The sequence below is a fragment of the Diadema antillarum genome, unplaced genomic scaffold (genome assembly GCF_040938485.1).
Source record: "Diadema antillarum isolate AM-2024a unplaced genomic scaffold, OU_Dant_1.0 seq00000124_RagTag, whole genome shotgun sequence".
NCBI classification, from domain to species: Eukaryota; Metazoa; Echinodermata; class Echinoidea; order Diadematoida; family Diadematidae; genus Diadema; species Diadema antillarum.
Genome location: NW_027271204.1, coordinates 41,746 through 69,352, shown reverse-complemented (window position 1 = coordinate 69,352; position 27,607 = coordinate 41,746). Strand labels below are relative to the sequence as shown.

Below are 27,607 nucleotides of genomic sequence, written 5' to 3'. Positions count from 1 at the left end.
CATCTTCATGGAAAATTCATGTGATTTGTTCTCTACAAATGTTATTCTTAACAGAAATACCGACTAGTTACATGCCAGCATTAATTTCATATACCTGTAATTCATGTACTTGAAATTGGTTTAGTCATATTTCACAATCCCATTCGTTATTGACCAAAGACATAGTTCATAGCCTAGTGTTATCTATCTGCCCATACATCATTGCACTTACTATTGTCACTAGTTTCTATGTTTCGAATTGTATTTGATGATTTTGATATTGTTCTGTCCATTGATATGAGTTGAGTTTGGTTGTTTGTCGTCATTAGAAATGAAATGAAATGAAATGAAATGAAATGTCATCATTAGAAATGAAATGAAATGAAATGAAATGAAATGAAATGAAATGAAATGAAATGAAATGAAATGAAATGAAATGAAATGAAATTTATTCATATTCCACATGGTGGACATTATATGATAAAATATACAGGGTATAACACATAGTGGACATTATACAGAGTATATTACATGTATTACAAAATATAGTGATATTCTGAGATAGAGTAACACCATATACAAATGAATTCAAGTGAAAATTTCTGTGCCACCAAATTATTGTATCCAATTATATCAGTCAATGGTATGATGATAATAACAATACTTTGATCTTACCAAGAAAAAAGAAAGAATAGCGACAAATTTATTGATTCTTAGAGTCTCTTGACATTAACCGCGGCATAATGGGTCCGCGCAGTTGGTCATCTCTGTATGTAATCTAGCTTATTGTTCATGCTGTTGCCTGAAACGGAAAATCAGTCCACCGATGTGAGTTCACACGTGTAATGTAAGAAGTGAAGTCGAAAGGATGTCTTAGGAAATTTAATTTTTGTGAAAAAATAGCAAGAGACACAATTTAAGTATGCAGGAGATGGAAGCATGGATTCATTAAAAGTCATGTACTATAGTCATATTCGGTAGGCCTATTGGCTATCTTAGTACAGTTCTCATCTAAATTGACTCTCTGATGGTCAGACATGAGTTATAATGCTCTGTAAGCATCATACTGACTAGTAGTTACTAGTATATCAAGATACTTTAAATCAATGTTTCACTCTGTGAAATGCACCTGTTGTATAACGCAGGTACTTTCTATTATCTTTACTTTTTGCGGCGTTCCAGTTCCACTTCCAACAGCGTTGAAGCTGTCGTGGATCAAGATGAAGTTGCACGTGACGAAAACAGTCGTGATGCAGAGCCTTCTACTAGTATTCTGTCGGTCGTGATGATGGAGATAGCGCCCTCTCCCGTCACATTTATTACATCAGCTGTAAATCCCAGATTTGAAGAGATGGCGGAAAATACGACAGAGCCGAGGAATCAAGGTGAAGAGCTCGACGGCGATGTCGACGAAGACCTCGATGAAGCAGCATGTAAATCTAGCATGCTTTTTACCGATGAAAATTGCCAACCCATCCAGTTTTTCATACGGCCATCGGAAACGAAAGCGAGACTGAAAGAACTCATCGAGGTGCGTATTTGCAATCGTACATAAACTACCCATTCAGTGTTGCGCGCTGTATGTAACGTGGACCTGCGCCTCTGCTGCAGCCCACTCAGCCCTGGATGGCTGGCATGGTTGGCTCCTCCGCTCCGCTACGGCACTGTCGACCGTCCGCTGCATGCTACGATGCCAGTGCACCGCCGCCGCGCTGCTGCTCTGCGCGCTGGGCTGCAGCTAGCACTGGCAGCTGGTACCAGATTTTGCAGTGCAGTGCCTGTATTTGTACATGTTGCCTGACAATATAAAATGGAAATGTCTCTCAGTAACCAAAAGATTTCACTCCCTGGTCAGCAAATATTTTACCAAAGTAAGGTTAGGGTGCATTCTTGTCTACGGAGGAGAGCGATAACGTAAAAAATTAAGACTCCTCCGGACATCCGGACAGACGCCGGATAGACGGATCTTTCTGTCTGGGTGCGTTCAAGCCTTGACAAACTTTAAGCGCTCAAAAGGCCAAGGGAACTAAGCTAAGGGAACTGTAGATCTACAGAGAACTAGGCCTACTGTAATACTTGATAGGTCAGGTGTAGTAGGCATTTCTATGTGATTACAGTGTAGTAATGTAGGCTAGGTATAACTGCGACAGCCGCCACACGGTGTGGCGGCTGCGCCGTGCTCCCATTTCAGATCTTCATGTTGAACAAACGGGTGCCTTTGCGGCGCTATATTTCCTTAATTTTTCAACAGAAACTACTAGGAATACTTACATGGGTCGATGAAACCTCAATGACTATCATCGGCGACTGTTTGAGGCATTTCATTGCTTGTGATGCACAAAATGATGTCTTATAAGCAGCTCACCGATGTTCACAGAATTCACAATCACTTGCACAAGCACACAGACTAGGGGAGCTATTCGTTATTCTCACATTAGCGAAACTGCGGGGAAGCCGCCAGGACCGCGCCTGGCGGCGCGGTCTCCGGGGCTAGGCTAGGTAAAGGCCTAACTACACGCTGCACGTCTACTCCTTCGCAGACGTTATTTTTCAGCAGTGGGTGTACGTTTCCTTATGAATATCTTTATTAATCGTGGAAAACTAAAATAGAAGGAATCCCCGTAATCTATGATAATCATTCAATAATCGGTACCGTAGTTATGGGTAAACTCGGCCTAGTGGGTAAAGTCGGCCGCCAGCGCGCACAGTACATAAAATTGTACTGTGCGCGCTGGCGGCCGACTTTACCCGCTAGGCCGAGTTTACCCATAACTACGGTATGTGTATTTTTTTTAATTACGTCAAACACCCACCGAAATCCTTCCTTAAAATCAGGTCTGTAAGCGTCCGTATTGCTTCACTCCTCATCTTCTGCGTGTTATTGAATGGCAATCACTCTCCTATACTACAACGTAGCTAGTCGGAGCGGAAGTGGATGAGCTAGTTGGAACGGAAGTGACGTCAAATCATGAGAGAAGCACGCGCGGAAATACATGTACGTAGAAGACGACAAGCTTTACGTAACACACGAAACGCACGGGCGTACGTAAAATGCTACCACGGTACCTCGGGTTGAGCGTTTGTGGTAGTTCGTTGATTTTGTGAATCATCGCACAATCTACTCCGAAAAATTCAACAATAAGGTTTGGATACTAACAAAACACCAAATTCAACTCAACCATCAGCAAAATGCAATATAGGTGGGTGGTATTACTGTTAAAATCAAACAAAATAAAAGACATTTTTTGTGGTCTTGCCGTCAAAAACGACGGTCGTTTACAACGTTTAAACACTAGTACATGTCGGACTGCTGTGCTTTGCACAGCGGTCTGGTCAGGCTAGGTAAAGGCCTAGTCTGCATTGTGTCAAATTTGGACTGGAGCATTTGAGTGCTGACTATGGTGAAAGTGTACCTCATGAGTTGTTTTTAGAGGGGGTCACACATTTTGTAGCAACAGGTGGGGGATTCACACGTACACAACTTAGCGGGTTACAAAAGTCAAGTTTTGTAACCCGCTAGCAAATTCAAGTTTTTTTGCACGTGTGGACACGAAAAACCCCAAAATTGGTGTGATCAGCAGCATGGTGCTAAACCCAAGAAATTTTGCTCTTATTTCTGAATTAGCACGCTAATTTGCCTTGCTGGTACGTGTGAATGGTCGGGTTTCGAAACTCAAGTTTTTATATCCCATCATTCATTGTGCACATCACAACAGCGAGGGTTCCGCGAAGAGGTCCTTAACCTCTTTGGTGTACCACAACAACAGCGCGCGAACCACACCACAAAAGACAATGGGCAAAGAGAAGTGGAGGCAAGGAAGTGTGCTGTGTGACCCACTTTGCAAGTTTGGCAGTTATCTTGATCGGCAATTAGCGGGTCATCTCTCTGTACGTGTGAACAGTTGCAAAAAAACTTGAGTTTGTGAGCGAGATCGCTAACTTGCTAATTTTGAGCATCTGAATTGTTGCAAAAAAAACTTGAGTTTCCTAGCGTGCTCGGTAACCCGCTATTTTGTACGTGTGAATGCGGCTATGGTCATTCACTTGGGATGGTATTCTGAAAATCTTCCTAAGTTTCTTCCTAAGTCAGAAACCTCTTTCGCAAAATGACAACTGAGCTGAGCTCAAGAAAATATCACACGGTTGATGTTGTGTAATTCTGATGGCAGATGGTATATGATAAGTGGCCTGTGATCAGTCATTTAGGAAGCTCATGTGGCACAGACCACAAAACCACAGACAGCCCAGTGGAGTCTCTGGTTCAATCTGATATCTGCTGGCAGCAGCAATTGTGCTTGTAGGGAGAGGTAAGGAAATTTATCTCCATTGCCAAAATTGAAAAATGGGACTTGGACCAGTTTGATCAGATTTTCCTTACTTAAATATTCATCTGATTATGTTGGGGCTATATGTAAAGCATAAATCCAAACATCAAAGGCAAGGTCAAATATTTAGTAAGCTTTGAATTGTTCTTAATGCCACCAACAATTAATGAACAAATGCCTTAAAACAAAGGGTGATTTGTCAGAAATATGTTTAAGTATTTTGCTTTTCTGTTGTTAAATGCACATTTATGTAGGGCACCAGCAATTTGTCATCTTTTCTCTTTTGTTTTGTCTTATTTTTCCCCCAGAATGGAGGTGGAGAGGTTACCAGCAGACTTGACAAAGCCAGAGAGAATGTCATCAAGTAAGAGTCTTCAACCTCACATTGATTGTTTCACAATGACCTCATTCATGGATCTACTACACATGGACATTATCACTTCGCTAATTAATGCATGCATCTGTCTGTGTCAAAAGTGTCACAAAAACATTATAAACATTCCCTGCTTTGATCTCATGATCGCCGCCACCGGCAAGCCAGAGCTGCAAAACACAACACAGCTTTGAAAATTATAAAACAAATGTGCTGAAGAAAATAACTGTCTTAAATCAAGGAAAATGGATGCGGTTGCAGTATGTATCACTATATCACAGCTCAGATATCTTCATCAGCAAAGTGTAGATACTTGAGACAAAGCTAACTTTTTACCTAATTGATTATGATTTGTAATCTCATTTTCCATCTTTTCCGCACATTTTTCCAGAGTAAAAAGAGACAACTTAGGGAAGTGGACATGTATGTCTCACTATTTGGCAAGGTTGTGTATGTGAGCAATAGCAAGCGAGTCTGTAATTTCCAAGGAAAATACACAAAATTAGTCATATTCTGACGTTTGCTGCTTCTCACCATTGGTGTTTATTCAAAGACTTTTCTGCATGAAAAGACTGAAATTGTCCGAGAAGTAACAATTCAGGAATATATCTCTCTGAAAAAAACCCCGAAAATTACAGCTCATACAGTAATTTCAAGTCATCAAAAGAATAAGACAAAACTAAAAAACTATCCCACATACTCTCACAGGATTCTGGCAGAAGGAGATGAGTGCAAGTCCAATGACTACTATTCCCATGAGTACATCGATGCCTGCTGGGCTGCCAACATCCTCCTAGACAAGTCAGAGTACAGGTATTCTCAAGGAGCATTCCATACAATTTTTATAATTCCACATCATGTAGTACATAAATCAACAGCTCCATGTATAGATTTGTTTAATTAATTGTGGGTCTTGAGCAGAGAAACAATACTTTGAAAAACCTTAAACAAATTACACTGAACAAGGATGATGACATAGGAGGTTCACATATTTCAGAAATGTAGCAGTGTAATTCCATTACAATACCACTTGCTTGGGAGTTCACCTGTGTGGTAATTTATGCGTGCCTTCTTCTTTTGTTCTGCTTCCTTGAGCCCCAACTCAAGCATTCTTATGGTGACCCCGCCATGTCATCATCCTTGTTCATAGCAATTTGTTATAAATGTCGAACATATTCTTATTCTTTATCCTGATTATCATAAATTCTGAAGCTCTGTCCTCAGTATAACTAATTTTTAGTTGTTCAAATGTAAAAATCTGAAAATCATTCAGAGGTCTCCTTTGACTCTTTTGCTCCCATACAAATCATTGGTATGTTGGATTTACAAAGGTGGCATGCCGCTTGTTAAACCCTGAGGTGGTGCTGATTGTCTTGTGATAAACTGCCTTCTGATGGCTGAGCATTTTTGTCAGAAAATTAGAAAGGATATGTTTCAGTGTAGTACAGTACTGTAAAACCAGAAATTGTTTCATGCATAAAACTTTCTGGAATTTCTAGAGGAGGCAAAATTCACAATTTAAGTAAAATGCACATAAAAGTTTCTGTTTGCACAATGCACTGAACGGTAGTGGCAATTCCAAAAAGTTTCACCACAAGAAAAAAAAAGAGCAGTCAGCTCTCTGACTTGTGATAGTTTCCTGCCCTGTATATTACCGGTTATAGGCTTACAGTATTATAGCAGAGCAGCACTCCTTGAAATTTGTATCTGCATTGTGTGTATGTGTGTGTGTTTGTGTTAGCAATGAAGCATACCAGTGATAGCCTTTTTAACCTATTGAATGCGAGTCCTGAGTATACTTGGGCAAGTGTCTATGGGAAATGCATTTTGTAGCAATATCAGCCCGTCCTCAACGGGCTGATAGATTTGTTTACTGTAAAAAGTGGATATTTTCGTGCGACTAATTTTTGCGCTCAGCCAGGTAGGAAGAGTTTTGTGTTTTTAATTCCGCGGAGTCAAGACATCAACTACTGGCACATATGGCAAGCAAATATATTTGCATGCTTTTATTTTCGCGCTAGTGTCTGGTTGCGTGAAATGTGCAAAAATTTCAACACAGCGAAAATTTCTAATTGTACAGTATGCACCATGTAATATGTAGTCAGTGACATAGCCAATGACTTCATTGTTAGAAGCTTTTTGCTCTGAATTGTCTTTTTTTCTTAGTATTTGCAGTTAATGGATCTCATTTTGAACATACTGATTGTCATGTTCCATCTTTTACATTGTGTAGCACAGTTAAAAGAAAGGTGTGTATTTTGTGCAAGTCTGAATTCTTTTCTGCTTCCTTTAACTTTCAGGGTAACATCTGCTCCCAAGAAAGGGGATGTGCTCTCCCCTTCCAAGGTGTCTGTAGACAGACATGCCAAAGGGTAAATAACCTTTTATTTATCTTAATGGATTGTTTTGCTTTGTTTGTTTTACTAATTTTTGTATGTAAAATCGTGAAAGGCAAGATCACTTACATGCATTGATTAAACCATTTGTTTACTGTTTACTGTCTTTCCTCCACAATATCAATTTAAGATTTTTTTTTTTAGTTTGACAGAAAAAAGTAGGGCACAGTATCAAAACAAGCAAAATCACACATTGCTTTGAAGGTAGCAGCTCTCATGTGAAATAATTTTGAAGAATCATATTTGTCTGTTGAAGCTGATTTAAGGCCTGCTCACAAATGTGCTTTGCATAGGAAACATAGTCTAGTCCTCCACACAGTTGGAGTGTTCATAGGATTTTGATCAATTTTTTTTTTTTTTTTTAAACTTTTTATTGGATGTAAACCAACAGGTAAACAACATATTTACATTATTTACAAAAGGTACACATAAAGTCAATATCAGCAAGGTCAACAAATCACATGCTAAGTATACAGAATATTGGTTATACCGAAGTTTCAGCTGTCAATATCTTGTGGGAATTGGGTGTTGTTTATAAAATTATCAAATATTACAATATATCATCACATAAAACGGGCGTACAATAAAAAAAAAAAAAAAAACATTATGGAGGGTTAAGCTGGATTGTCCATTTATTCAAATGGTTCGGTAATTTGTCTTTCTTTTCAGCAATTTTCTTTTCAATATTTTGTTTCATTTTTACAAAAACCAGAAATGCCTCAAAAGTTGGATGGCGATCTTGAAATTTGCACACATATATAAAATACTTCAAACATAAAGACAGAAAATTGATACATGTTTTATGTTTTGTTTCCTCATCAATACCAAACATTAGATGAAATGATGAAAAATCCTCATTCATACCGGTTTCTTTTGAAATAAAAGAAATCAAATTATGCCAAAGCGGTTTAACTTTATGGCAATTGACAAACAAATGATCCAAAGTTTCAGGATATTCATTGCAAAAAGAGCAATTTGGTGAATTCTTCTTTTTAATCTTAAAAAGAAAACTATTGATCCCTATTGCATTATGAAACATTTTAAAGTAAAATGCTCGTAGCTGAGTCTCGATTGTACATCTGAAATTGTTGGTATGATAAATAGTCCAATCTACCTCCTTTAAGTCCTCTCCTTCCTCTTGAAATACATCATTCCATCTATTTTCTGCCTTGCATGAATTCATAAAGCATCCCAACACACTATACGAATGACGTGGAACTTTTTTTACCCTCAGTAATTGTGAGACAATTGTATCATACAAATTTCCAATATCCTCATTCTGTTGGGGGAAGTCAAACCACTGTAAAAAGATTCCATTCATTAGGGAATCATATTTCCTTCGATCTCTGATTGGAATATCATATTCGATTACTAATTCTTCAAAGAGCTTGACCCTAGATGCAGTGTATAACTGAGAAAGTTCAACTAAACCCTTTTCTAGCCAAATCGGATAATAAAAATATGATTTATGCTTTAAGCTGATACCTTTGTTCCACCATAAAAACTCTTGTAAATGATAGTTCTGCAAATTCGTATCAAGAATACACTGCTTTCTATACAAATACCAAACTTTTATAGTTTCCTGTAACTGACAATTATGTAATTTGCTCAATACACTGTCTGGTGCATTAGTTTTCCATAACACTGACTGATCTGGGAAAAATTTTATCAAAAAGTGTTCCTCTAATGATTTCCACGGGCTGTTATATTGGGGGTCTAATAAATGGGTCACCCATACTATTTTCTGGGCATTAGCATAGGTCTCAGGATCTATCATGCGCAAACCACACTGATCATAGTCATTACAGAGAATAGACCGTTTCACCCGGTCATTACCATCATTCCAAATGAATTTAAAAAAAATTCCATTCAGTTTTTTAAAATAAGATTTTGGTATAGGTATACACAGTACAGAAAACAGGTACAATAACTGAGGAAGAACCATAGTTTTGATCACAGTAGTCTTTCCAATAAGAGACAGGCTTCTGTGTTTCCAACAATTAAGAGTACGCTGTAGTTGCTGAAGTTTTGGTACAAAATTCAACTCATAAAGAGATTTTACATTTAAGGAGAAAGTAATACCCAATGTTTGAAATGACTGGGTACGCCAACCTAAACCTTCAGATTTAAAAGGCTGAAAATCACTGTCTTTCATTCTGCCAATATGAATGGCTTCTGTTTTTAACATATTAAGTTTACATCCAGAGAATTCTGAAAATGTTTGTGATGTTTCAAAGAGGGAATTGAAAGAACTGCCCTTGCCATTCAAAAAAATAGTAGTATCATCAGCATATTGGCTGATTTTTTTAACCGAACCATCAAAAGAAATACCTTCAATATTTTCATTATTCCGTATAGATATAGCTAAAGGTTCTATTGCTAATAAGAAGAGCAGAGGAGAAATAGGACATCCCTGAAAGATTCCCCTTGATAAAGACAGTGGCCTTGATAAAAAGCCGTTATTACAAACATAACTCGTCCTCAGATTATAAAATGTCTTTACCCACTGAATAAAATTATCCCCAAGATTAAACCGTTTCAAAACTTCAAACAGATAGTTATGCTCCACTCTGTCGAAAGCTTTTTCAAAATCAAGCAGTAAAATTGTTCCATCAATATCATTCATATCAGCATATTCAATTACATCAATAATTGTTCGAATATTGCAACTGATATTTCTGCCTCTCATGAATCCTTGCTGATCAGAGTGTATTAAGTTTTCCAACACCTTTTTCAAACGGTTGCCTATAATCTTAGCTATCAATTTATAGTCAGTTGTCAATAATGAAATAGGTCGATAATTTTTGACAAACAAAGGATCCTTATCTTTCTTAGGAATTAATGTGATTATCCCGTTTCTTTGTGAAGGTGACAAAAGTCCATTTTCAAAAGAATATATTTTATAAGAATCTAACAACATATCTATTATATCATGAAAAAATACAACATAAAACTCAACTGGTAGACCATCTAATCCAGGAGTCTTATTTTTACTCATGGTATTCAACGTATTCAACACTTCAGCTTTCGTGATTGGATCATTCAAAATGGGTTTGAGATCATTAGATAATACGGGAATGTCCACCTTGTCAAGAAAATCTAAAGCCTTTTGTTTTGAAAGGGGAGTCTCCTGTGAGCTATATAAGTTGGCATAAAACAAATTCAATTCATCCAAAATTTGTGTTTGATTATTTATAATATTTCCTGTGTCCACCTTTATTTGACGAATATTCTTTTTCTCAAAATTTCTTTTCTCCAGATTGCAGAAATATTTAGAACTTTTCTCTCCATATTCTGCCCACTTTATTCTAGACCGTGTAATTGCACCGGCAGTTTCATTGTCCAAAATCTTATTCAATTTAAATTGCAGGTCTTCTAACTTAGTCAATAAATCATGGGAGGTGTCATTAGAACCACCATTTTGATGGGTCATACACTGAGAAGCAATTTCTTCCCTCACTTTACCAATTGCAGCTTCTAAATCACTCTTTTCCTTGCGAATAGCTCTCTTCTTTCTTACAGTGTATTCCATACAATTTCCTGTTATTGTGCATTTGAATGCATCCCAAATCACATTCGGGTTTTGGGTACAACCCACATGGTTACTTTTAAAATCATCTATTTTACTTTTAATAAACAAACAAAATTCTGAATCATGCCTTAAATATGAACAGTTAAGTTTCCAATATCCTGGGCCTCGAGGGGTACTATCACATGCTAATTTCAACCCAACCACACTATGGTCAGAATCTATACCGACACAAATATCTGGATCCTTAGCACTGCTAGCAAGATCATTAGATATCAGAATATAATCTAGTCGAGAATAAACTTCCGGGTTTTTCTGGTATCTGGTAAAATTGGGTGTATCAGGATTATTCCTTCTCCATAAATCGACCAAATTGTATTCCTCCATAAGTGTATGTAATTGTTGTTTAGCAAATTTATTAGAATGACATTTACTGGAGCCTTTATAGTCCAAAGGGCCTAGAGTGACATTGAGGTCACCTGCAACCACTAAATTGGCGGTACCAATTTGCTCTATTTGTCCAAAAAGGTCGACAAAAAACTCAGGCGAGTCCCTATTTGGACCATACACATTAACTAATACATATGATATGTTCTGAATAATCACTTTTAAAATTATGTACCGTCCTTCTGCATCTTTGCAGCATGATATTTCTGTAGCTTTTAAACCGGCCTTCAACAAAATTGCGGTCCCCCTGCTGTTGGATGTATAACTAGAAAACCAAGACTGACCCCCCCACTGTGATGACCAATAATTTTCATTTCCCTTATCAGAATGTATTTCTTGTAAAAATAATATATCAGTATTTTTTTTGCAAAATTATTAAACACTTTTTTTCTCTTAAAACTATCTTGTAAACCCCTACAATTAAATGATCTTATTTGTAACATCATTTTTTACCCCATACCCAAAACAAAATACTCAACAGCTTGTCAAAACAAGATAATGACAACATATTCCAACTTTTACATAAAACTTGTGGTGATTTCAACACTCGACTGACCATGGCGATATATGTTAAACAACAATTGAACATAAGTAAACAAATACAAAGTGAAAAGTTCTGCGTTATAATTGTAACAGATAACAAACGGTCCAGGACTCTCATTTGTCCTTTGTGGGAAATAAACTCCGCAATGCCAATGTGATCAATTTTTTTGCTATTGTGCTTGTGAGATTGTACTTTTTTTTGCGTGCCAACTTTGAACTGGTTCAAAAAAATGTCCCTTTAGAGTAATAGTCAGACAAGGGGACTTAAAAAAAACCACACACACACACACAATAACAACTATGGGGCAAAAGTTACAGATCATTGAAAACTGTGAGCAGAAGAATACCTAAATGTTGTCAAGAGTACTGTAAAAGTGGAAATTTTGGCACAAGCAATTTTTCACACTCTGCTGGGTTAGATGTATTTTGAACGTTTTTGATTACACAGAACCAAAGTATTATTAAAATAATGTTGTTAAAACCAAGCAAAAATATTCTCATGCTTGGATTTTCATGCTGGTTTTTGTTCACAAGCAGTGCTCAAAAAGATTCCACACTTCCAAACTTTCGACTTTTTATAGTATGACAATTAGAATGACATTAATATGAATTATTGAATACTGTAAATGTCAATATTTTTCCAAGGATTATTAAGTTTTCCACTGAGTAGCTAAAAAACATATTAATGGGTTGATAAATTTGTGCTACTTGGTTGTCAACCCATTCGAAAATACAAATGTGCAGAAAAAATTGTGATCTTATTTTTGCAGGTTTTACAATTCATGCTATAATTAACCAGAAGTAGCGCGAAAAACACAAAAATGAATGTACCAAAAAAATTTCTGAGTTTACACTGAGTTTACACTAGTGGTAGCATAATCCATGTATCACATTGTTTGAGTGACTGTGTGTGATGTTTGTGTGTTTTTGCTGTGACAGGCGGTCTTTCTATACTGCAGCTGAGGACAAGGCCATCTTGCAATACATCGCCAAGCACCCGTTTAACTATGGAGGCAACCAAACCTGGAAGAAAATGGAGATCATGAAGGTACCATTTTTAGTTGGCCTGAGCTGTAGCGATCACTCATCGTCCAGTGTCCGGCATGTCACTGTGTTGTTATTAGTCTTGCATCCTGCATCGTGCTTTGTCTGTTGTGCATAAATTTTGTACATTTTCGTCTTCTTCTGGAAAATCCCAATACATGCTTTCGACAACCTTGACAAGTAGCATCCCTAGGGAGAACAAACTTTGTTCAAATGGGAACCATGCCCCCCTCCCTCTTTCATAACCCTTTCATTCCCAGCGCTTTTGTAGACCCTTTCATTTGGCAGTACCCTTTGAATTATCCTTTCATTATTGGGACCTCTGTACACCCTTTCAATTTGGAGACCAGTTAATCCTTTCATTCCCAACTCTCTTGTAGGGCCTTTGATTTGGCAGAACCCTTTAATTATCCCTTTCATTCTCAGTGCCTCTTTACACCATGTTATTTTGCTGAACAGTTTCTATAACCCTTTCATTCCCAGCTATTTTGTAGAGCCTTTGAATTTGCAGTATCCTTTAACTCCTTTATTCTCAGTACCTCTATACCCCTTTTCATTTTGCAGACCAGTTTCTATAACCCTTTCATTTCCAGCTCATTTGTAGAGTCTTTGAATTTGCAGTATCCTTTAAATAACCCTTTTTCTCAGTGACTCTGTACACCCTTCCATTTTGCAGAACAGTTTCTATAACCCTTTCATTCCCAGCTCTTTTGTAGAGCCTTGATTTGGCAGTACCCTCAAATAATCCCTTTATTCTCAGTACCACCGTACACCCTTTCATTTTGCAAACCAGTTTCTATAACCCTTTAATTCCCAGCTCTTGAGTAGAGCCCCTGAATTAGCAGTATCATTAAAATAACCCTTTTATTCTCAGTGCCTCTGTACACCCTTCCATTTTGCAGAACAGTTTCTATAATCCTTTCATTACCAGCTATTTTGTAGAGCCTTTCATTTGGCAGTACCCTTGAAATAACCCTTCTATTCTCATTGCCTTTGTACACCCTTTCATTTTGCAGAACAGTTTCATTAACCCTTTCATTCCCAGCTCTTTCGTAGACCCTTTCATTTGGCAGTACCCTTGAAATATCCCTTTTATTCTCAGTGCCTCTGTACACCTTTTCATTTTGTAAAAGAGTTCTATAACCCTTTAATTCCCAGCTTTTTTGTAGAGCCTTGATTTGGCAGTACCCTTTCAATAACCTTTTATTCTCAGTACCTCTGTACCCCTTTTCATTTTGCAGGCCAGTTTCTATAACCCTTTCATTCCCAGCTTGTGTGTGGAACCTTTGAATTTGCAGTATCCTTTAAATAACCCTTTAATTCTCAATGACTCTGTAGGCCCTTCCATTTTGCAGACCAGTTTCTATAACCCTTTCATTCCCAGCTTATTTGTGGGGCCTTTAAATTTGCAGTATCCTTTAAATAATTCTCTAATTCTCAATGACTCTGTACGCCCTTTCATTTTGCAGAACAGTTTCTATAATACTTTCATTCCCAGCGTTTTTGTAGTGCCTTGATTTGGCAGTACCCTTTCAATGACCCCTTTATTCTCAGTACCTCTGTACCCCTTTTCACTTTGCAGACCAGTTTCTATAATCCTTTCATTCCCAGCTATTTTGTAGACCTTTTCATTGTGCAAGAACTTGAATAACCCTTTTATTCTCACTACCTGTGTACACCCTTCCATTTTCCAGAACATTGAATAGCCCTTTCATTCCCAGCTATTTTGTAGATCCTTTCATTTGGCAGTGCCATATGCCTTTTATTTGTATATGCCTTTTATTCTTAGTACCTCTGTACACTTTTCATTTTGCAGAACATTTTCTATAACCCTTTCATTCCCAGCTCTTTTATAGAGCCTTGATTTGACAGTACCCTTTCAATATCCCCTTTATTCTCTGTACCTCTGTACACCCTTTCATTGTACAGACCAGTTTCTATAACCCTTACATTCTCAGCTCTTTTGTAGAGTCTAATTTGGCAGTACCCTTTCAATAACCCTTTTATTCTCAGTTCCTGTATACATTTTTTCCCCAAAGTATGTATATACTCTCATGACTTGAAAATGAAAGTCTAAGAAACGAAGAAAAAAATAATAAACCCAAGAGAAAGATGCAGGCATTGACAATTGACACTACCATGTTTCTTTTCTTGTTGTTTTTGTCTTTGCCATTAATTACTTCTTCTGCCAGATAACGAACCACTCTTGGCAGTCCATGAAAGACCGCTTCCGCAAGAAGCTGGAGGGGGAGCTGCCAAAATACATTGCTATGCGGAAATCACAGCAGAAGCTGAGGATGCAGGAGGCAGCGACAAATGATGCTGGTGATTGCAGACAAGATTCCAACAATGCAGGTACTTCACGAGCTGAAAGTTTTGTGAAGTGTCAGACATTTTTATGTGTTGTTAAAGGCATAATTTACCATTTGCAGATGAAACAAAAAAAACCCATTAGTGCTTTAAAATAGTTTTAAAATGTGAGTTTGGGATAGAAACAACCTCTGTGAAAATTTGAATCAGGAAAATCGATGTTAAGTATTGTTAGATATACAAAATGTGTACAATAGTTATAATAAAAATGTTTCCAGACTGAACCGTCTACAGTTACGGTTTATTGAGAAAAATACTGCCATCTCCTAATATTTTAGGCTTTATTGCAAAAAAAAATATATGGGAGGATGTTTTGTGGTACAACAGACCTACTCATATGCATGAAAGGTGATATCTTGAACGTTTTTCAAATCACTGCTCCCAAAATGCGAGGGTTTAGTAACCGTTACTTAATCTTTCTCAACATACATAGAACGAGTGACAAGCGATGGTATTAGTACTGAATGCTTTTACTTGGTGATGCCTGGTACATGAACAAGTACACTCTAGCGTTTTCTGCATTTGATGTAATATACTAGGGTGTTGTAATGCTCCAGATATTGCTGTGTCATGGTCCATGCATCATGCTAGGCCCTCAGTAGGTAATAGTTGTTCACAGTCCAGCACTTTTTTTTTTTTTTTTTTTGCGTGCTGCTGTTTTTGCAGTTCAAAGGCGAATTACAAAAGTCACAAAAAATAAGGCCAGCTCTTAAATTTCAGTTAGTTCACTATGGCATGCTGCCTTTTGCAAGCCAAAGAATCGCTCACATTTTTGATATATTTTACCTGAATCCTATTCCTTCATTGAAAAGAAGGAATTATACATTTGATATGAAAGATACACTTTTTTCAGAAATATTTCAATAACTTGTATTGTATGTACCATTTAAGAAAAGTTGTATTTGAGTCTTTAGAGTTTGGCAGCCCTGGTACATTAACCCATTGAAGACTAGTCCCGAATATACTCGGGCAGGTGTCTATGGGAAATGTGCATTATAACAAAATCTGTTCGTCCTCAATGGGTTTAAAGCTGTCACTTGCCAAGCTATTCCATGACATGTGATACAGTTGCTGCAAAAAGGGGATTTCATTTCAACTGTTTTTCTGAAAAGAAAGAGTAACATTTTAAAAGTACAACGGTGGAAACTTGATCAAAATCAGATAAGAATTAGGAAAGTTATAAATTTGTGAAGTTTCAGTAATTTCACAAACCAGTTGTTCAGCAGTCAATATGAATGTATGCAAGTACTGAGTTTATGATGTCATGACCTCATAACCTGCCATATAGTTCATATGTAAAATCCTGTCATTTCCAGCTTCTTCTTTTTTTCAGATGCAATTATGTCCCAGTTGCAAATCCCAGTTCATCTGACTAATCATTATTGAGAAGTTATTCAATCAGGAATGATATGTTACTGGAAAATTGTGAGGTGATGACATCATCAGCTCACTCATTTGCATATTCCCCTTTCACTCTGTGGTAACCATCAGCAACCAACATGTACGTAGTGTCAATGACACTTTTGAGTTGAGGATTAGGATAGGGTTTGGCAATGCAACTTTGATGATCTGTAGCTTACTTCTGAATCAGGCATTTACAATCGTGTTAGATGAATAACTAATGATGTTTGCAATGACCCCAAAAGATGAATCAACCTTCTGTAAGCATAATCATGTTTTGCAGCTGTTTCATGCAAAATTTGCACCTTTGAATTATTACTAAATACATATTTTTTAAAGCACCAGGTTATATTTCATGTGATATATTATTTGTCCTTTGAGAGCATTTGGAAGGTGTGTAGTAGATCTGAGAAAAAAAAATATTGTAAAAGAACATAGAAAGCACAAACCTATCTGATTTCTGTGTTGCGTGCCTGAGTAGCATAGATTCCTAAGTTTGATTCATTAAAGTTAAAGTCAACAAAAGGTCTGTGTTTTTTTTTTTTAAAGCAATCACTGTCATGCAAAACTCTTTTATGAATGACTCAACAAACTTGATGAAGAAAATCTTATTCAGCATGCAAATGAAGAGAATGTATAGAAAACAAAAGATAAAAATCTCTGGTTTTGTATTTGTAGATTCCGAAGACCAGATTGAGGATTTCAGTGATGAAAATGAAAGCGGGGGAAATGACAGGAATAAAAAGTCTGTGTACATCAGGAGATTGGACACAGTCGAAGAGAGAGACGATGTTCAGGACATGGAAGAAGCCAGCCTCTCAGACACCTCCTCCTTCGACGTGTTCCTATACGAGGCTGCTGAAGCTGGTGGCTCCAACAGGCGCGACGGTGTCAATGAGTCAAATCCAGGTGTCATTTCTGCTTGGTTGTTTCAGGAAGGATGTTAGCAATGGGGATACCACGGAGTGGGAAGGGTGGCCCGGCTCAGATATCATACTCGAGAATCCCCTTTGCCAAATTGTATACAGCTTTAGCACTGATCTCTTTGTAAGCACATTTGCGGCTGAAGGATCTCTGCTGTATCTGACCGTTACTGATGAGTGTAAGCTTCGGTGTACATATTCGCTGACGGGCACTATTTGTGGTTTTCAAATGTACTCCGAAGGGCAGCGAATGAGGATAGATTCAGTCTGGCCACCCTTGTCTCCCAGCAACCTGTGGCTACCAGGTCTTTAAAGGGATCATATAGTTTTGGTTGAGACCTAACTTCAGCTTTCTAACATTTTTTTGGTGAGATAATGAGAAACCTCTTATGAGACGTGAAAGAACATGTAATTGTAAGACTAATTAGATGTTTATTTGAAGAAAATTTGTTTTGAAATGGCTGAGATATCCAAAACAGAGTGATCCCGATAAAAGGCGGGACCCAACTGTCATTAGGATCGCTTCGTTTTACTTTTTAAAAAAATATCTCAGCCATTGCAAAACTCTTTACAGAGAATGGCATTTTTCTGTTGACCTGCATGCTATTTTTGCCAATTTTTCAAATAAGGCGAAAGTGTGAATCATATCCTCTGCATCAATATAATTTGTGTGAAGGTCATATGAATAAGCACTGATGACTTCTGTGAAAGAGTGTTGTAATTCTTGAATTGATAACCAAGAATATTATCTCAAACATATTTTCATGTACAAACCAATATTTTTGCATGTCTGATTGTAACTGATATATCGCAGTTTCTTGGAAACATGGTAAACATTGAAATTTAAAGCTTTCTTATCTCATGTTCAATTGGATTGTAACATTTGCTCTTCCCTTTGTTTGATTTTACTCTTATTAAAACCAAACTGAACATGAAATAGCTTTTTACTTCAACAACATGTGCTCATGTGATGCTAGTTCATTCGACAATGTTACTTTTTAAAGCTATTTCAAAGCAGAATACAGAATTTGCATTTAAAACGGGAACAAAGAACCCCTTTTCTTATTGAGCAATAGCCCATCCTTAGTATCAGAGTCATTCTAATGAGTTACTTTGTTACTTTGTTTTTTTAATCAACCAGTTTCCAAGGATTCAAAAGAACCAGCAGACAGCACCGAGACAACTGAGAGCTCTCTGCAGAAGAAGTCAGCCGTCGATAGCCATTCATCCAGCAGTACTAATGAAAGTGATACAGGTGGGCGAGTGGCCCGCAGGACGAGAAGTCGGCAAGTGGCTGAAGATAGCGTCCAAGAGCCCCCGAGAAAAATGGCACGAAACCAAACCACAGCGAAGCTGAACAAAAGCCAGAACAATAACAAACTGAGTCCTGCGCGTAAGAATCAGAGTGTCTGGCACAATGCTGATGCGGAAGAACAGGCGGCACGCGGTAGGAACGCGAGAACCAGACATTCGCCAAGGCAAAAACCGGTGAAGACCGGTGCAGCAGGCTCCGATGCTTCCCCGGCGATGGAAAGCATGAGGAAGATGGAGACAAGGAGTGGGAGGGTCTGTGGAGTGGAAGCGGTTGCTAGGGAGCAGCAAGAGGAGGAGGAGAATGAGGAGGAAGAGGAACAAGAACATAGAGAAGAAGTGGAGCAGATCAGTGGGGGAGACGATCAGGCGATGGAGGTCGACGACGACCCCATGCAGATATATGAAGTAGAAGATGAAACAGTGGCAGAGAGAGATGAAAGGTAGAATACCAGGGTGGTCCACAACTTGAAATTTTAGCATGTTGCAAGCTCAGAATCTGAGAATATTGCAGAAATTGAATATGCGCGGAGCGCACACGATGAGTACATAGTACGCAATATTTTGCTGCTTATCTCTCTTTGTGCTGCTTACATTCCAATGTTCTTTCTCATATTTTGCACACAAATATCTAAAGTACCTGGTAGTTTGATGTTTCTTATGTTATGCACATGTTTTGCACATTTCTGAATACTTTTACTTGAAGCTTGTTGCAAATTCTTGAGGATGTTGCATAGCATGTTGCTGGCTTTTTAGGATGTTGCACAAGAATTTTAGCATGTTGCAGCGACATGCTAAAACCCCTCGTGGACCACCCTGGAATACTGGAATGTCCTATAACTTCACTCTATCATTTTGGTGGCAATACACACCTTAATAGGGTAATGAGCATATGGCATGATAGGTATTAAAATATCTATCATCTTGTTTCTTGTCCCTAGTACCTTGTCTTACTCATCTTTTTTGTAGCTTATGTAGCTTAAACCGTTGAAGACGAGTCCCGAGTATACTCGGGCAGGTGTCTATGGGAAATGCGTTTTGCAGCAAAATCAATCCGTCCTCAACGGGTTATATTTATGAGGTCAAACAAAGCTGACTGTTGTGGAGATTGTACTCAACATTTTTTGTTTTCTGTTTGATGTGCCTCTTTTTCATGACTCTTGGTTGCATGTTGACATCCATTCTTGTCTGGTGTCTCTTTTTTCCTGTCGCTTTGGAAATGTTCAGTACTACTCAGAGTTCTGAGGACATGACCATTGTCCGGCTAACAACCCCTAGGAAGAGCAGAAAAGCCTCGAAAAAGACACCGCAGAAGACACCACCCAGATCGGCAAAGAAAAAAGGTTAGTAAAGAACAGGGAAGGACTGTTCAGGTCATGTCTGATGCGTATGATGTTTCTCATTAATATTGTATTTTCAAATTTGCGAAAGATGATAAGAGTACATGTGTAACAAAATTTTTGTATGTATGTGTGTATAAAAGTACACCATTGTATGTATGTTATGTTTGTATAGGTATGTAGGTTTGTAGGAATGAAGGCAGGTAAGGCAGTCAGTATTTATGTATCTAAGCAGTGTAATACATGGATATAACTCAATTAATTCAATATTTTTTTGACAGTTTCAATTTAAACTTGAAATAGTTGCAGACTGGGATATGTCACTCGGTAGATTAGGATAAGTGTGCATGGGAAATTTTGTAATGTTGCAGTGAAATTGCTGTAAAAAGAATTACTCTCCTATCTAGGAATGTCAACAGATTGAATTTACAAGGGCATCTCTTTCTGCACTATGGATAATCTTGGGGTTCGACATGCTTTCTGGCAGTTTGGAAAACAGAATGAGTAGCAAAGCGATTGTAAGTATCTTGTATCATATCATATTGGCAAGTTGTCTATGTCCACCACATGCACTGCAGGGTCAGCGGATATTGCCACCTCCCCGGCAGCAGGGGAGCAGTCGGTCGAGAAGAGCGCCCCCACAGCTCAACGAACTTTAGATACGGGTGTCTCCCCTCAGAGGGTGTCGACCATGCGGGGAGCTGGGAGGCAGAGAGAGGCAGCCAAGAACTCCAGTACTGGTGCAGAGGATGCGGACTCGGAGTCAACACCCATGAAGAAAGGCCACAAGAGGTGTGTACTATGTCTCCCTTTGTCTTCTGTTGTAGAGAATGGTGGGAATGGGATTGGGGGTGGGAGAGGGTGTGGGGGAGGGGGGGGGGAGATGATGCCCCTCCTTCCACTTTCTGCAGCAGGGGAACAGTTGGTGGAAAAGAGCCTTCTCTTACCTTCCACTTTAATACTTTGCTTGGGCAGATGGAATGTATTCATCTTCATTTTGTTTCACTTTGATGTAAACCAACAGCAGAGTGTTTGATTTGCCTAAAATTATTAAAGACATTCGATAAAACTATTTGAGTGATCATCACCATACCATACACTTACTGGAATTCCATGCAAATTTTTGAGTTTTGTAAACTTTTTGACTTCATGACTTCTCCATGATCAGGATTGTTATCAACTGTTTGAATATTTGGTCTAGTGTCGAATTAGGTAGGTTATCATATGCTCTTTAAACACTTGTGCAGATGTCACATCAATTCTTCACTGAAGGAATTTTTTTTTTCCCTGCATGAGATACTGCAAGATGTCCATAAAGTATCATGAACTAGAAAACTAGGATATTGCCTTCAGATTCCAATAAAAGTCTTGAACATATTTTCTGTGGGCTGTATTTCCTTGATTTATTATTATTATTATTATTTTTTGTCTGTCTGTCTGTCCATCTGTCTGTCTTATCACAATAATGAGAGCTCTTTATTTGATCCTGGGCTGGATTGTACTCTTGATTCACTTTGTAGTGTAATTTTGTCTCTCGATACCCCAGCAGGCATGCAGATAATGCAATCATTCCGGAGTCTGAGGCGGTGGACACAGACAGTGACATACTTCCCATGCAGCGAGCGAGACAGAGGAGGATTGAGAGCGAGGATGACACACCAGCAGGTGAGTGTTAAAAGGCGCATAGTCCCGGTGGGTGCGAGGGCGCTGTTGGCTGATACTGCCGATCACCGTTAGCACGATATAAAGATTGCCGAAGTTGAGCTGTCATCAAGAGTAAAGCACATAGGTTTTGCTAGGTAACATTGCCTTCGTTGTCTTCTCTGCGCGTCACGCAGTCTGTAGTGATGCCAGGAAGCGTGCTTATGTGCTTCTTAGTATGACATCACAAAAGAAGTTTGCTAAAGCTGTCAGCCCCCTCAGCCGAATCATGAGCCGAACTGTGATCGGACCACTGACTACAGAGGATCGGACTTCTTCGGATTCGGGGAAATGGGTCACAGCGTAAGTGCTAAAGAGGAGTCGATAGCATAGGTCTCTATAGGAAACTTGTGCTGTGCGCCCGTGTACACATTCAACTAAACCACCAGCTCCATGTGCCTTTTACCCACTAAATCCTGGTTGATCTCACTCTAATTTGACCCAACACAGGATCCACCTGCAGTCAGCCATCCAATACGGTGTTGGGAACAAACCTGCTTCTTTGGAAGCGGAGTGGAAGAGATGAAGAAAAAGGATGAAACACACTGTACAGGAGTGAATGAAATTGCAGTGAAATTTTCTAAAGAAGATGACCATTGGATTTGATATTCTGTCCAATAATTACTTCATGGGGGGAGGGGGACTTAGAGGGAGACTTTGGCATTACACCAAGATTTACGTGTAAAGCGCTGATTAATCATAGAACAAGCACCATTATCTCATATGTTAAAATTGATTTTGCTATTGGAACCTCTATATGCTTTATCCATGTCCAAATGAAGCATCAGAAAAACGATTTAAAGGTAATGATTTGGTCTCCATCATCATCTTTATGTTCGCTGGCATTGCAAGTATAAGGATCCATTTTGAGAGAGGCAAATGTGGCAGTCTTGACAATCTTGTTTACAGTGGTGTTTTTACTGTGTCAATTGTACTGCTTTTCCTGTCTTTTTTTTTTTCAGATCATATTCCTGACACACAACTACCAGAAGAGGATAATACAGAGGAAATTGAGGAACTGCAGCAATTAATTCAGGTATTAAGTCCCTTGCAGTGTTCTGTTGCAATGTGTCAATCAAGATATATGGTGATTACTTAGTGTACATATGGTCTGTAATGTTTATTAGCCGTACTTTTATTTTCACTACCATACTCATCATTTGAGTACCTAGTGTACATATTGGCTGTAATGTTTATTAGCCATACTTTTTTTTCACTGCCATACTCATCATTGATTTAAAGTCTGTGCATCCCTTTTGCCACCCTGAGTGAAAATTAAATTCCGTTCATATTCTGGTATATTGTAGAGGTTGGTAATACACTGACCTTTCACCAGAATAATCAAACTGGAAACTTTGTTGTGATGAAGACAGAAACAATACTATATATTTCCAGTGACGTTATTCAGACCCCCGAAAAATTTCAGCCATTATTCTTGAGTGCTTTGGGGTTGGTTTTTCAATTCTGTTCCCCTTTTTTTTAAAACTTTGAGGTGTAATACTGTATACTAATGATGCACAGGATAGAGTGTGTTAGTGAAGGTGCGGCGCGCTCGAGAGTATTGACAATGGTGCGACATGCACGAGGCGCAGCCGAGTGCATGTTTGCAACCGTTGTCAATACTCGAGAGTGAGCCGCACCTTCACTAACGCCACGAAATAATCCTGTGCATCATTAGTTTTATAAAATGGGTCGAAAACTAACAGCATTATTCACGTACCTTTGTGGGTCAATACCAGTCAGCTACATGTAGCACTCGCTCAAAAGTCAAGATGTCCGAAGATGTTCGTCCCAAACATTTACGCACGTCGCACTCGGAAATCCCGCACACTATAAGTACTGTACGTACGTATAAGAGTATACGTACGCCACGTACTGTTATGCACAAGAAAGGCCGCCGGCTGTTGTGGCAGCCCGCGGCCCGAACTAGAAGTTGTTTACAGAATTGACAGCGCGTATAGTAGCGCGTGACGCACTTGTAACAACTGATTGAGTGCGTACTGCTAGTGTAAAACATTGTGACGTACGTCAGGCCAGGGAGGTGGAAGAGAGACTCTTCTTAGTGCTTACCTGAAGAAAATAATGCACGCACACGTGACTCATTTCAGCGCTTCCAATTGGCTACATTCTTGAACCCATTTTATAAAAAGATTTAATACATGTTGTTAGGATACATTGTTCTTCAAACAAGCGAAATTTTGTGATGTTTGCAAAAAGGATACTGTATAAGCTGTTATTTTCGCGTACAGATATTTTCGCGAATGAGGAGGTCACGAACATTTTCGCGAGATGTTGTTTTCGCGATTTGACACAGGCTATCGTAAGTGCACTATTTTAGCCTAGTGTATGGCGACATTTTTGCGTGTTGTTAAATTCGCGGTCCAGCTGTGATTCGCGAAATTCGCGAAAATAACAGCACATACAGTATATAAGCTTCTAATGTTTTCTTTGATCTGATTTTTTCTCAGCCTGCCTAGTATGTTTTACTGCATACTTTTTGTAACTTTACATCTTTATGTGTTTATGTCTCAAGACACATTAACAACAGGCCCTTGTTTTAAATCACACTCATATCACATCATTATTTCTCTGTTAGGACCTGGAAGAAGAGTACCATCAGCCGAGGAAGGTAATCTGTGCAGCACTCTTCATGAATAGTGGGAGTGTTGCCAACACCAGAGATTACCTCACACATGGACGGAGGAAGACACGTAAGACATGGCAATGTGATTTCTGGTCCACAGGATGGGCAATGCTTGGAAAGAAATGCTTATGAATTAACATCCAGCCTTTTTTAGACAAATAATGCACAAATGGACATGCGTCTGTGGAGATGTGGCGCACTACAAAGTGTATCCATTAGCATGTATAGAGCTATGTTGCACACGCTTGTAATTTGTTGAGTGCACGCTGACAAAATGTGTAGGGAGAGGTAATTTAAAAACAAACAAACAAACCAACGAAGCAACACTGGCACCTGTCTGTGTCTCTGGAAGGAAGAGTATTGACATATGTGTGGCATTTCCAGACAAATCAGTGCAGTACCGTTTGTACTCCCACCTCTGTTTCAGATCTCTGATCGAGGCTTTACCACGAAGAGTTGTATAATGCCATCCACCTCTAGAAAACCTAGGTAACGTAGGATAGGGAGCTAGTAAGAAGATGAATTTGTGGGGTACCACAACATCTCATGTTGTACTTTCTTACCAATTTTTATGTTCAAATTATCTGAGAAGTGAATGCTGGTCTGTATTTGAAAATCACTGCTTACAATTGGAACAAAAGTGCAAGATAATGGTACGAGCACACTATGCAACGATTGGATATTTGATGGCTGAGGCTTGTCAACAGCTAGTGCGATTGCCAGTCATGTGATAGCGATGCATACAGTCTGGTTGTCTGTGCACATATCAACCAATAAAATTATGTGACTGCCACGAAAGTTTTGCAAAGTGCTTGTGGGAGAAGGTTTATGATGCTTTCCGGACCTTTGATGCTACAATGTTGGGGGGGGGGGGGGGGGGGGGGGGGGACACCTCTGAATTAAAGCCATTGCAGCAGTCCAAAGAATCCAACATGACCCTGAAGTATTACATAATGTATGCGAACATTACACAGAATTTCAATCATTTTGGACTCTTACAAACCTCGGGAACACAGTGGGAAGCTATGTAACCTAGACTTAATCTCAGTAGATTCACATTGAAATAGATTCTGACATTGTTCTGGAGAAGTGTTTTGAATCACTTGATTTCTGTCTTCTCATCCAGGGCACTTGTGGACCAGCAAGGAAGACCAGATGATACTTAGCTCCAACTCGGTTCACATCAAGGAAATACGACACAAGTACGGTGAAGCGGTAGTCCGCCAAAGACTTGAGTGGTTGCAGTAACATCATAAACTGTGGTGTCTTCAGTAATATCTCAAGAGTTTAATTGCAAAACAAGTTAACTTCATTCTTGTTAATTTGAGATATTTGTCTTTGCCATTAAAGCTGCTAAGAAGCTAATAAAATAATGAGGAAGTGCAGGATGTTGGTGGTTATAACTTCAAGAATATTCCTTGTTACGTAACAAGTGAGGTATCACTTGAAAGTTTTACTTTTCTCTGTGTGATGATCGACGTTAGTACCTTAACATGTGCAGAAATGGCACTTAAAGAGATGGTGTAGTATTGGTGGCGATGAGGATTGAGCTTTTGACTTTTTGCGAGGTGCAAAGAAATCACTTATGAAATGTTAAAACGGATACCATTCTATACAAAGAGGAATTCAAAGTTTACTTGATGAAAATCGGTTTTGAACTGGCTGAGATGATTATCCCAAAACAAAGTGAAACAAAGCGATCCTAATGAAAGGTGGGCACCACCTTTTATTCGGATTGCTTTGTTTTGGATTGCTTTGTTTTGGATATCTTGGCCATTTCAGAACCCATTTTCATTAAAAAAAAAGAAAAAAATTGTCGAATATCTCTTGGAATTATGTGCTCTTTCGTATTTCATGAGAGGTTTCTCACTATCTCATCTAACGAAGTTAGAAACCTGAAGCTAGGTCCCAAACAAAACTATAGCATCCCTTTAGCCCGTTTTGCATTCAAACTGTCCAGGGTCTATTTTTGATGATGTCAGTAAAATATGAAGTGCATTCATGTGCCATGGTTCTTTTCAAGGCATATTTTCGTATTAAGGATTTACACCTTTGGTGTCAAAGCTTCATAAATCAAATCTCTCATAAGGCGTATCGATTGCCAAAAGCAGAGGCATTCTGCTATTCAATAGAAACATTCCTCCTTTGACATGTGATAACATATGTGTATACAGTTGTATCATACTTTTGACCAGGTACAATTTTTGTTAAAAACATTGTGTTGTATTGCCACATCTAAGTCAAAGCCATTCTTGTGCCTGTCAGAGTAAAGGCAACATTTGCCATAAGGAAGGCAGTGAATGGCAGGTAAACCACAAAATGGTGATTGTTTTCAAATACCAATATTGTTATTTGTTATGTTCATGTTTTCAGACTTAGGTTCATCAAAGCAGTTTTAAAGAACCATTTAATATTGTACCTGTACTACAAATTTTCAGATACATCTTCCTTTGGATTTGTTACTAAGTGGTGCCAAAGTTTTCAAGAATTTTTTTCCCCCTGCCTATATAACTTGCCTTAAGTGTACCATTGGAAATCAGTTAATCCAAGAAGATTGTAAAAGTGCTTACCTGTCAGAATTCTCTTTCACAGGAATGAAAATGTGTGCATTATTTAAATGCTTATTAGCTTACATGTGTTTGTTGTCGTAGTTGTTTTTTTTGTTTTTTTCAAGCAGATGACTTTTTTACAGCTTAACTCAATGATCAGATAAATGGAATTCTCTCATCATGAGCTGGTAATGTGATAGTGATTCAAACACAAATAATTCTGGCATATCAAAAATGAAACTCCATCATGTGCTCAAGTTTTACCGACACAGGTAAAACAAAATTAACAGCAAGTGTCATGACCCAGCCAGAATAATGAACAGAAAGTCATGGAATTTGACATGTCACATGTTTTGTGAAATGGTGATATGCGCAAGTTTGATTTTAGTGATGATGTCACAGCCTCGTACATCTGCTGTTGACCTACACACTAATCTCCACCGAGTTTTCTCCTTTGCAATTGGAATTATTAAAAAGAATGAATTATGTTCCTTATTCTGACTGATTGTGGAGTTGTGATAACTCAGCAACAAAGACTCTTAAGGGGATGAGGGGGTGAAGTTGCTGAATTTGTGAGCCAAAACATGATTTCTGTTATTGTTGTATGAACCAATGGGAGAGGCATTGGGCATTGGCATTGTCATTGCCCAACCTAATTTGCATATGTGGTTGCAAGGTTCTACATTGTAATGTTATTGTTTAATCCAAATTTGAGATGTACAAATCTCTATC

At 38.5% G+C, this 27,607-nt stretch overlaps 1 protein-coding gene across 1 annotated transcript; it reads left to right on the top strand.

The window, feature by feature from the left end:
* Positions 1 to 1,330: 1,330 nt before the first annotated feature.
* Positions 1,331 to 25,691, top strand: LOC139727266 (uncharacterized). The gene is made up of 14 exons (XM_071638221.1): positions 1,331 to 1,510; positions 4,613 to 4,668; positions 5,386 to 5,490; positions 6,978 to 7,049; positions 12,532 to 12,640; positions 14,829 to 14,991; positions 17,086 to 17,316; positions 18,472 to 19,084; positions 19,869 to 19,984; positions 20,560 to 20,773; positions 21,531 to 21,646; positions 22,645 to 22,718; positions 24,279 to 24,393; positions 25,453 to 25,691. Exons 1-14 carry the CDS (start codon positions 1,331 to 1,333, stop codon positions 25,572 to 25,574), a joined length of 2,286 nt encoding a protein of 761 aa, XP_071494322.1. The 3' UTR covers positions 25,575 to 25,691.
* The last annotated feature ends 1,916 nt before the right edge of the window (positions 25,692 to 27,607 follow it).

Coding starts and splice junctions, on each gene's coding strand:
- LOC139727266 (XM_071638221.1), top strand. CDS start 1,331: ATGGCGGAAAATACGACAGAGCCGAGGAATCAAGGTGAAGAGCTCGAC. Junction 1,511..4,612: donor GACTGAAAGAACTCATCGAG/GTGCGTATTTGC, acceptor TTTTTCCCCCAG/AATGGAGGTGGAGAGGTTAC. Junction 22,719..24,278: donor AACTGCAGCAATTAATTCAG/GTATTAAGTCCC, acceptor TTTCTCTGTTAG/GACCTGGAAGAAGAGTACCA.